General features: G+C 35.7%; 2 protein-coding genes across 5 annotated transcripts; one reads left to right on the plus strand and one right to left on the minus strand.

The window, feature by feature from the left end:
* Positions 1–532: 532 nt before the first annotated feature.
* LOC115625029 (calcium-transporting ATPase sarcoplasmic/endoplasmic reticulum type) lies at positions 533–9,094 on the plus strand. Of its 4 annotated transcripts, none has more exons than XM_030519890.1 (10): positions 533–638; positions 3,242–3,390; positions 3,477–3,494; positions 3,580–3,662; positions 3,855–6,026; positions 6,095–6,210; positions 6,274–6,510; positions 6,582–6,699; positions 6,767–6,884; positions 8,810–9,094. In XM_030519890.1, exons 2-10 carry the CDS (start codon positions 3,273–3,275, stop codon positions 8,836–8,838), a joined length of 3,009 nt encoding a protein of 1,002 aa, XP_030375750.1. In that variant the 5' UTR covers positions 533–638; positions 3,242–3,272; the 3' UTR covers positions 8,839–9,094. The 4 variants fall into 4 exon arrangements, with proteins under 4 accessions (XP_030375750.1, XP_030375759.1, XP_030375737.1 ...); XM_030519899.1 differs by lacking the exon at positions 8,810–9,094 and adding an exon at positions 8,282–8,566; XM_030519877.1 differs by lacking the exon at positions 8,810–9,094 and having other exon boundaries at positions 6,767–7,076.
* Positions 9,095–9,384: 290 nt separating this feature from the next.
* On the minus strand, positions 9,385–10,861 carry LOC115625073 (WD repeat-containing protein 47). The gene is made up of 5 exons (XM_030519965.1): positions 10,769–10,861; positions 10,498–10,655; positions 10,040–10,436; positions 9,774–9,985; positions 9,385–9,646 (listed from the first exon to the last, which is right to left on the minus strand). The coding sequence occupies exons 1-5, from the start codon at positions 10,802–10,804 to the stop codon at positions 9,421–9,423; spliced, it is 1,029 nt and encodes a 342-aa protein (XP_030375825.1). The 5' UTR covers positions 10,805–10,861; the 3' UTR covers positions 9,385–9,420.
* Positions 10,862–10,902: the final 41 nt, after the last annotated feature.

Raw genomic sequence — 10,902 nt, forward strand, 5'->3', positions numbered from 1 at the left:
ATGTCATTTTAAAAGTGTCGGCCCAGATTCGCGTATTGGCTTGAATATACAAAATATATGAATTTACCTGAAATTTGCAACGTAATTACCAATCCTAATTTTTATATATTGTGTTGCCAAACGTTATCGCCTAGTGGGAAACCATTAAACAAAAAACGAAAAAAAAACGGTACAGAATAGAATGATAGTATTTTCCGAATATTAAACATACACACGTGCATTTAAAAATGGACAGATTTTGCCCGTACATTTACATATACAATACACCGTCTATATGTTGGGTACAAACACACATACATATATACAAATACATTATATGTATCTAAAATGAATAGCGGTGCGCAATATATCGTTGCTCTGTCAGAACACGAGCGTAAGAACCAACGTGGTAAGTGCTCAAAAGCTTGTGCGTGCTAAAAGTATTTTCCCGGGCCAAAACAGAGAGTGTATGTAGTTCTGGGAATTTTGCCAAAATATACGAATTTTGTAATTCAAATAGACACTCTCATCATGCAGAATTCTCCTTGCGTTCAGTTGCCGTTGATCGTTATAATAGCGCGATCTTTGTGTTAGCTCTTAGTGTTCTGGCTAAAACAAAATATTATATAATAACGAAATTTTTATTTAAAATAAAAATTGTAAGTTTTGTTCCAACAATTTCAATAAAATAATTTCAAAAATCTGTAGTGGACTCCCATGTAAAAAAAAACCAACCGCTCTAGAAATATACCAAATAAAAAATATATCGTGTCAAAACAAGTACAAATATGCAATAAATAGCTACGTACATATGTATATATTTGTATTTAAAAGTTTGTGTTTTTGAGAAAGTGATTGAAAATAAAGTTTAAAACCCCCGAATTGACTGATGCCTAATTGAAAACTCCACGGATGCCATAAATATACAGATGTGCACCATAAAAAACATCATACAATTCTATTATAAGTCGCAGAAATACATATACATATAAAACAACCTCGACCCCTCCTCGTCATATTCAAATGTTTTGAATGTCACCAATACACTTTTATACATACATTCATGTACATATATAAAATCAAATTTATATTTTTGGTGTGTGTGTTTTTTGAAATTAGAATGGTTATGCAATATTATTATATATACATATGTATGTACCTTGATTTCTAGCTAAACTGCAACTGGGTTGGGGTAAATGTTCAGATATTAATGCGTTTTAAAATAATGCTATATGTACTTAAAAGTACATTGGTGAAAACCCCTCTCTAAAATTTCCCAACCTATCCTTATATAATGATACTAATTGTACATAATTGGATTATCGTTACGAATATTTTTGCATTTATGAAAGTACAAAGATGAACATACATAAATATACATATATAATGTATAAATATTTTTTATTTTTGAAGATTTTAAAAAATATAATTTTGAAAATATATGTTATGAATAATTTTAAATATATGTATATATCTGTGTAATTTAGCATAATTTTTTCTTACGTTTTTCTTTTTATTATACCTTATCGCACATTCCCAGGTACCCATCAAACACACATAAGAATTATACACATATGAATGTATATATATAGGAATTTATATTTGTATGGAGACGTATGCCAACACACGCTCGTATCTTCATATTAAAGTACCTTGATATACATAGGCATGTCACCTTTAAAATTGCTCACTGACCAAAATTATACAATATGCCATCTGAATTCTTCCGCCAACTGTCGTTTTGGTGTTCTACATACATATGTATGCTAAATGTTTAATACACACACATAAATACAGAGATATTCCGACGTCTATCAATATCCATATATACTTATATACGTAGAATTCCTATACATATGCATGTATGTATGTTTGTATGGCTAGAAGCTACAGAACTATTTTTAGCCGATTTCGGCCAGGCACGCTCTTTTTGCCTCCATAATGCATACGGATTTTAACATATATACGTACATATGTGTATGTACAAAGATGTATTTACATTTTGTATACATTCTTACAGATGTTGGACATGCATATGTTGAGGTCGCTTATATGCTTTTACCTTGAATGAATACTATAAATTGGAAATTATTGATAGGAGACTAATTTTTAAATAATATGTACATTGGACCTTAATTTGAATACTCATTCCAGTAGTTTTTAATGCTATGAAAAGCGTTTTTAAATACAAAATAAAGCAGGAATATACATATCTATATAAAAAATTTGATTATAACACACATTTCCATCGTATAAATAAATAATTAATTAATTAGTTTTTGTATCCACGTAATTTTTTACTAAAGATTTGTAGTAATTTTAAGTTTGTTCAACCAGCCAACATATCACAAAATTCTCCGGGCCATTTCCAAGTTCATAAAACACTAAATTTGCTATCACATTTTCAAACCGTTATGTGATTTGAGACTATTTTATCCACGTTGTTAACGAAAAAATGAGCAGAGCAGAGTTGAACATTTAATCGTTTGGAAATAACGGCTTGATACCTTCGGTTTTTTAAACCAGCTATTCACGATAAGGGAAATTTTCAATCGATATACATTATATTAGCTTATCAGCAACACTGCAGCCGATAGTTGCATGTCATAGTTGCTCCTAATAACGCCGATGGATTATAGTAATGAACGGCCAGAGACTTCGTGCAATATCAGAGCACACATAGATTTGGAACAAAAAAAAAAGCGCCATGGCGTATAATATGTTTTAATTTCAGTGAAAATTAAGTACTTAATACGCAGTGCGTTCGTACGTTTTGAATGGTTGGCAAGGAAGCTATAATAACGAATCGAATTACGGTTTGGCGTCATTCGCAAATATTGCCGCTTTTGAACAAAAGTGACACGTGTGTGAATCTCATAAGTCAGTCAACGTTGCGAAGATTAAAAGGGCTCTAGTGGTAAAGAAATCGTTCTACAGTAACTGACGAACAGATCGAAATACATACATATGGAGGCAAATAGGCACACATGACCGATTAACTGCATGCATACATATGTATATGCACATACATTGCTTAATTTTATACATACACTTGTAGATACATACTGAGTACATAAAAATACATTTTTCTAAATATTCATACATATATAATAAGACAATGCAAACTACACTTCAACCATAAAGCAAAATAAATATGTAAATCCATAAATCACATTAGATATTCTAGTCAACACTCATGTGTACTATTCTATTGAAATCAAGTAATATACAAATGTACGAACGTTTTTTTGTCTTCATTCAGGCTACCTGAACGCAGGAGATAACAGTTGAAAATGGAAGACGGTCACTCGAAAACCGTCGAACAAACTCTGAACTTCTTCGGCACGGACGGCGAGCGCGGTCTAAGTGTCAATCAGATCAAGGAGAACCAGAAGAAATATGGACCAAATGGTAATTGTCGAGCATTTAGCTTATTAAAATAAATTCTTGTAATCATAGTCGTCACTAACCAATCCTTTGTTCTTTCTTTTTTTCAGAACTGCCAACCGAAGAAGGTGCGCATTTATCATCTAGTCATGCTTCTTAATCGTACACGTGTATATATATATATATAATAATCAATTTCGTTTCTTTGTGCAGGAAAGAGTATTTGGCAACTAGTTTTAGAGCAGTTTGATGATCTTCTTGTTAAGATTTTGCTATTGGCCGCCATCATTTCATTTGTAAGTTTATCAACGAACTTAGTCTGTATCTTTTTGTTCAATTGGGTCATAGTTAGTAATACCCAGAAAATGATTTTGCCGACGTGGTCGACTTCAGCACATTAATGTCTGTCCAAATCGAACATTCTACTTCCATTCTCTTAATACCATTTGAATGTTTTAAGTTAAAATTACGCTTTTCTTTTTTTTTAGGTTTTAGCGCTATTTGAAGAACATGAAGATACTTTCACAGCATTTGTAGAACCCTTAGTCATTTTACTCATTCTGATAGCAAATGCAGTGGTTGGTGTTTGGCAAGAGCGTAATGCTGAGTCAGCCATTGAGGCCCTTAAAGAATACGAGCCCGAGATGGGTAAAGTAGTGCGCCAAGACAAATCTGGCATCCAAAAAGTCAGAGCGAAAGAGATTGTGCCTGGCGATTTGGTTGAGGTGTCAGTTGGCGACAAGATTCCAGCTGATATTCGCATTACCCATATCTATTCGACTACTCTTAGAATTGATCAGTCTATTCTCACCGGCGAGTCAGTGTCCGTTATTAAGCACACGGACGCTATTCCAGATCCTAGAGCTGTCAATCAAGACAAGAAGAATATTTTGTTCTCTGGTACAAATGTGGCCGCTGGCAAAGCTCGCGGTGTTGTAATTGGCACTGGACTTAACACTGCTATTGGTAAAATTCGTACTGAAATGTCTGAGACTGAAGAGATCAAAACGCCATTGCAACAGAAATTGGATGAATTCGGTGAGCAACTATCCAAGGTGATTTCCATTATTTGCGTTGCTGTCTGGGCTATTAACATTGGACACTTCAACGACCCCGCCCACGGTGGCTCTTGGATTAAGGGCGCCATTTACTACTTTAAAATTGCTGTGGCACTTGCCGTCGCTGCTATTCCCGAGGGTCTCCCCGCTGTCATTACAACTTGTTTGGCTTTGGGTACTCGCCGCATGGCTAAGAAAAATGCTATTGTGCGTTCCCTGCCATCTGTAGAGACCCTTGGTTGCACTTCAGTTATTTGCTCTGATAAAACTGGCACACTAACTACTAATCAGATGTCCGTTTCGCGCATGTTCATCTTCGATAAGGTGGAAGGTAATGACAGCAGCTTTTTGGAATTCGAGTTGACTGGCTCAACTTATGAACCAATTGGCGAGTTGTTCCTCAATGGTCAGAGAGTGAAGGCCAGCGATTACGACACGTTGCAGGAATTGGCTACAATTTGCATTATGTGCAACGACTCGGCTATTGATTACAACGAATTTAAGCAAGCTTTCGAAAAGGTTGGCGAAGCTACCGAGACTGCTCTAATTGTTTTGGCTGAGAAACTGAACCCGTTCAATGTGAATAAATCTGGTTTGGATCGCCGTTCTGCTGCTATTGCTATTCGCGGAGAAATCGAAACTAAGTGGAAGAAGGAATTCACCCTTGAGTTCTCCCGCGATCGTAAATCCATGTCGTCCTACTGCACACCACTTAAAGCATCTCGCTTGGGCACGGGACCAAAGTTGTTTGTCAAAGGCGCCCCCGAAGGTGTTTTGGATCGTTGCACGCATGCCCGTGTAGGTACTTCAAAGGTGCCACTAACTTCTGCGCTTAAGAGCAAGATTTTGACCCTCACTGGCCAATATGGTACCGGTCGTGACACACTTCGTTGCTTGGCTCTTGCTGTTGCTGATAGCCCTGTTCGTCCCGAAGATATGGACCTGGGCGACTCTAATAAATTCCACCAGTATGAAGTTAATCTAACATGGGTTGGCGTTGTTGGCATGTTAGATCCACCTCGCAAAGAAGTTTTTGACTCAATTGTTCGCTGCCGTGCAGCTGGAATACGCGTTATTGTAATTACTGGCGACAACAAGGCCACAGCTGAGGCTATCTGCCGTCGCATTGGCGTGTTCACAGAAGATGAAGATACAACTGGCAAATCATATTCTGGACGCGAATTCGATGATTTATCACCAGCAGAACAGAAGTCTGCCTGTGCCAGAGCTCGTTTATTCTCACGTGTGGAGCCACAGCATAAATCGAAGATCGTTGAATATTTGCAAGGCATGAATGAAATTTCTGCTATGACAGGTGATGGTGTCAATGATGCTCCAGCCTTAAAGAAAGCCGAAATTGGTATTGCTATGGGTTCTGGTACTGCCGTAGCCAAATCTGCTGCTGAAATGGTCTTGGCTGATGACAACTTTTCATCCATTGTGTCTGCTGTTGAAGAAGGTCGCGCTATTTACAACAACATGAAGCAATTCATTCGTTACCTCATTTCCTCCAATATTGGTGAAGTCGTTTCAATCTTTTTGACTGCTGCCCTTGGCCTGCCCGAAGCTTTGATTCCTGTCCAGCTCTTGTGGGTTAACTTAGTAAGTGCCGCTCTTTACTCAACATTCTATTCAGATTTTGTATTTATGCTACTTCTATTCTTCTACAGGTTACTGATGGTTTGCCAGCTACAGCTCTTGGCTTCAATCCACCAGACTTGGATATTATGGAAAAACCACCAAGGAAAGCCGATGAAGGTCTTATTTCCGGATGGCTATTCTTCCGGTTAGTAAACGTTTGTCAATCTCTTAGAGAGCGCCATATATTTACATTTTCTTTTTGGTTTAGTTATATGGCAATCGGTTTCTATGTCGGTGCAGCAACTGTTGGCGCAGCAGCTTGGTGGTTCTTGTTCTCTGCTGAGGGTCCAAATCTAACATACTGGCAACTCACTCATCATTTGTCTTGCTTGGGCGGTGGTGATGAATTCAAGGGCGTCGATTGTAAAATCTTCAGCGATCCGCATGCAATGACAATGGCTCTGTCTGTACTTGTCACTATTGAGATGTTGAATGCCATGAACAGGTAAAATAATATAAATGCTTGTGCTTTCAACTTAACTATAGTATATACGTGTGAAAATTTTCTTTATGAAGCTTGTCTGAAAATCAGTCATTGATAACAATGCCTCCATGGTGCAACTTTTGGCTGATTGGTTCCATGGCACTTTCATTCACTCTTCACTTTGTTATTCTTTACGTCGATGTCCTCTCTGTAAGTATATACAAAAACCATCGAAAATTAAAATATCACATAACTATAATAAACATAATTTCTGTAGACTGTCTTCCAAGTGACACCGTTGTCTCCAGAGGAATGGATAACTGTGATGAAATTCTCAATTCCTGTAGTTTTATTAGATGAAACATTGAAGTTTGTTGCTAGAAAAATCGCAGATGGTGAGAGTCCTATATATAAGATGCATGGGATTGTGTTAATGTGGGCTGTCTTCTTTGGCCTACTGTACGCTATGATGCTTTAAGAATATAATCGTAATCATTAAGCCAAACTTCATTTATTCTAATTACTAGTATAAAGTGTTACTAAATATAAACAGAAAAATAATAATAATTCTAACAAAACCACTTAAACCACTACTCTACAAGCTTTTGTTCCCGAATATCACTAATGTGCACTCAGAGTATCAGAAAAGTTTACATTCGATGATACACTGATACAGATCGAATAATTTTCCCATAGCTTTGAACAACCGCGCTTAACGATCAAACTTAATGACCTTATATATAATTTAATACGTTTAGATTATTTTTAAATAATTCTTTTCGACTAAGTTTATTAAATTTGCTTACTGTAAATATGATGCTCTAGCTAGGGTTAGGTACAAAAATAATTTAATTCTGAGATTTCAGTTCGAGTTAGTAAAATTTTTAAATTGGAAATAATTATGTATGGGATCATAATCAAGAAAGTCACATGTTATTAAATATTTATGAGTCAAATTAACATTTTTATCAGTAATTTAAAAGCTGATTGCCTTTTTCGACAGCAAATTTATTGACATAGGTATTTTGTTTCAAATAACGAGTGTGTCTGTATAACGTAAAAAATATGTATTGGTTTTTTTAGTTGCGTGCGTCCCTTTAATGAATGCAATAAAATCATAAATCCCCTTTTAAAACCGAAAGGAAATGCATTCCGTAGATATAAAAGTAAAAGTACATTAATTTTCAGTGCGATATCTCACATAAGGAGTCAACAAAAATATCAGCACAAGTTGTGTAAAATAGAACTGAAACGTTATACTTAAAAAGATACAATTAGTGCATTTAAATTTGGTTGGAGCATGTAATTACAGCTGGTTCTAGAACCGTATCATTTCTCCGTTTCTTATTTTGTTCGTTTTAATTTTTAAAAAATAGTTGTTTTAGGGGGATTTGGAAAATAGAGTACCAGTTTTTAAGAATGCTGTATTATGGTATATTTTCTTCTAAAAGTAAGAATTCTAGCATTTCTAGAGAATATATATTTAAATTAAAATATACGTACATTACATTTGAATATTGTTATGAAATCAGAAACGCTGTGAATTTAATAAACTTACTACAAATAACATTAATACAAACAAATTATGCAAACTAAACCGGAATGACCGCTATTACCCCAAAACCCATTGAATGAGCAGTGGTAGCCGAGATGCGCGATAAAGGATTGGCTTTTTTGTTTAATCGTTTGATTTTTAGCCGCTGTGATGCTGTGCTGATGAGTTACAAATACGGCGATCGAAGCATATATAATAAATTATTTTAAATTAATAATTGTATTTTATTTTACACAGTAAATCCCCGATTTCATTAATTGGATGACACCTGAATAATTTACCATAAAGTTAAATTGAATCCATCCCTGCTTTAGAAAAGTATGTGCAGTTATTATATTATGTTAAGAGCGTGCGCCCAATTCAATGCGATTGCGAGACAACCGTCGCTGTACATTATGGTCTACTATTAAATATTGACCCTCACAAACAAAAACGAATGAATTACATAATTGAAATTCAGCATGTAAGATACCAAAAACAAAAAAACCGAAATATACAAGAAATTCGAATTGTTTTCCTTCATTTATAACCATTTCCATACCACTCTTAAACAGTCCGCTCCTATTAATGTAGAGAAAGCTCTGCAGCATTTTGATGGTTCCTGTAAGATTGTAAGTTGCTTTTCCTGATCCAATGCCTGGTAATCCCTGATGTCCAGCCATACGCTACCATTATAGTTTGGATTGCAAACGCTTTGATTGCCTTATTTAAAAGTTTTGGAAATAATCGAATTATTCATATCTATGTGTACGCACATATACATAGTTCCTGACGTCGTCGTCGACAAGTGGTAATGTCCACCCAACCAAATGTGGCAATGAGTGTGAATGACAGACTATTCTACCTTCATCGATCGTCGATCGTATGTTTATCGCTGAGCCAGCCCTGTTACTTGCAACTACAACTATAAATCCAACATAAAACATAATATATACGAAATAAATTATTTATTTGCCTTAGAAAGTAAATTCTTAACGGATGAATATCTTAAACTGTGGGTTAGTAAGAACGGATTAAATAAATATGTACCAAACAAGTTTTCAAAAATTATTATTTAAATAACTACTTCTATTATTTATGATAACCGTTGAAAAGAACAATTGACTAAGCAAAGTGCCTTGACAAAAATGGGCAAATAAATTACTATTTATAATATTGCAGCCTCACAAATATACGTGTATATAATTTCCTAATTTCCGCTTTACTAATTTCCAAAAAAGCAATTTTTACCATGTTCATTACTATTTATATTTGTATCTATTGTAGATCAGTCAGTTTTATTGAAAAAGTTTAGCATTTCAAACCTACAAAAACGTTTTAAAATTCTTTTTATGATGAATACGAACTTAAAACCAACAATGCAGAAGTTGTTGGATTTAAGACGGAGGAAGAGCCCATAATGAAGCCGTTTTGTCCGCTGATGTTGAAACAAATGAAAATTCTGTGGGGTGCCATCTAACCGTGATGGCTTTGTCTTTATGCTCGGCTACCACCACAGAAGATAGCTCGTGTGCAAGATCTCCCTGAAGATCAGTTAGTTTGATAGTGTTGTCATAGCTACAAGTGAGCATATAGTAAGCAGAAGGTGAGAAGCGCACAGATCTGAAAAAGACGGGATTTAGAAAAAGACATCAAAATAAAGTTCATTTCAAACTCTTAACTAATGGATAGTACAAAAAGTAATATAATTTCTTAAATTGTAATAATTGCTACGATATAACAGATATACCTTATTTCGGCTCCGTGTGGATGAAAGCGCTGTATGGGTCTATCTCCACGTATGTCGTATAGAACACACGAGCTATCTGAATGCCCAGAAACTAGAAGTCTTCCGGTCGGATCTACCGTTACAGCTGTTACGGCTGCACCATCCTTCCGATCATGCTCCAATGTGTTGACAGATACATTAACTCGAAGGTCCCAGAATCGAATAGTTTGATCCTATATGCAAATACATTATAAGATTGGTCAGTTCGAGGTACCTGTAGAACATACCTGCGATCCTGATACAAACATTGCACTATTCCAACTGAACAGTGATAGAATATGTCCTGTGTGGCCACTGTAAGCCTGAAAAGGCGTGCCTGTAGCACAGTCCGTGATATATATTTTACAATTGCCAGCTCCGCCACTCACTAGAAGTCTCGACTTAGTGGACATCTCGTCAAGGAAGCACATGTCGCGCACAGTTCCGTCGTGCATGGTAAGTTCAACTTCATGGCCAACTAGTTGGTTGGTGTCGTTGTTGAACTTCATATATTTAATTGTTTTGTCATTTGATCCTGTCGCAATGAGCTCCCCATCCCCAGACCAACTTGTGCAATATATTGATCCTCTGTGGTGCTTTGTTCGTTTGCATAACACTGATGGAGGATACGCTTGATGACCTTGTCTAAAAAATTCGATGAACTACAATTACAACAGCACATATAAAATTAGATCATCACCACCACCTCAGCTTGGATAGTTGGGGATATTGACAAATTCGAAATGTTTTCGAATTGGAGCCCACGGCATAAAGCTTTCCATCAGGATGAAAGTCCACACTTCGAATCGCCTGCGAGTCGTACAATGTGGTAACAGCGACAAAATGTGGCCGATCTACATCAACCTAACAGTGGACAAAATATATGTTAATAATATTCTAATGAAATCACACCTGTGTCTGAACAATGTTAGAACTGCCTGCGTGTACCAACATTTATTTAACTGATTGGAACTCACCTGACTCAAATCTATGTTTTTTACTTCGGTATTCATTAAAATTAGATTGGAAAATGTTGATATTTTAAATAAAAACAAAAATAATAAAGAAATATAGAAAATGTGAGTAAACAATTTCACCTAAATAAAATAAA

The sequence above is a fragment of the Scaptodrosophila lebanonensis genome, unplaced genomic scaffold, assembly GCF_003285725.1.
Source record: "Scaptodrosophila lebanonensis strain 11010-0011.00,11010-0021.00 unplaced genomic scaffold, SlebRS2 tig00000001-arrow-pilon, whole genome shotgun sequence".
In the NCBI taxonomy this organism is placed as follows: Eukaryota; Metazoa; Arthropoda; class Insecta; order Diptera; family Drosophilidae; genus Scaptodrosophila; species Scaptodrosophila lebanonensis.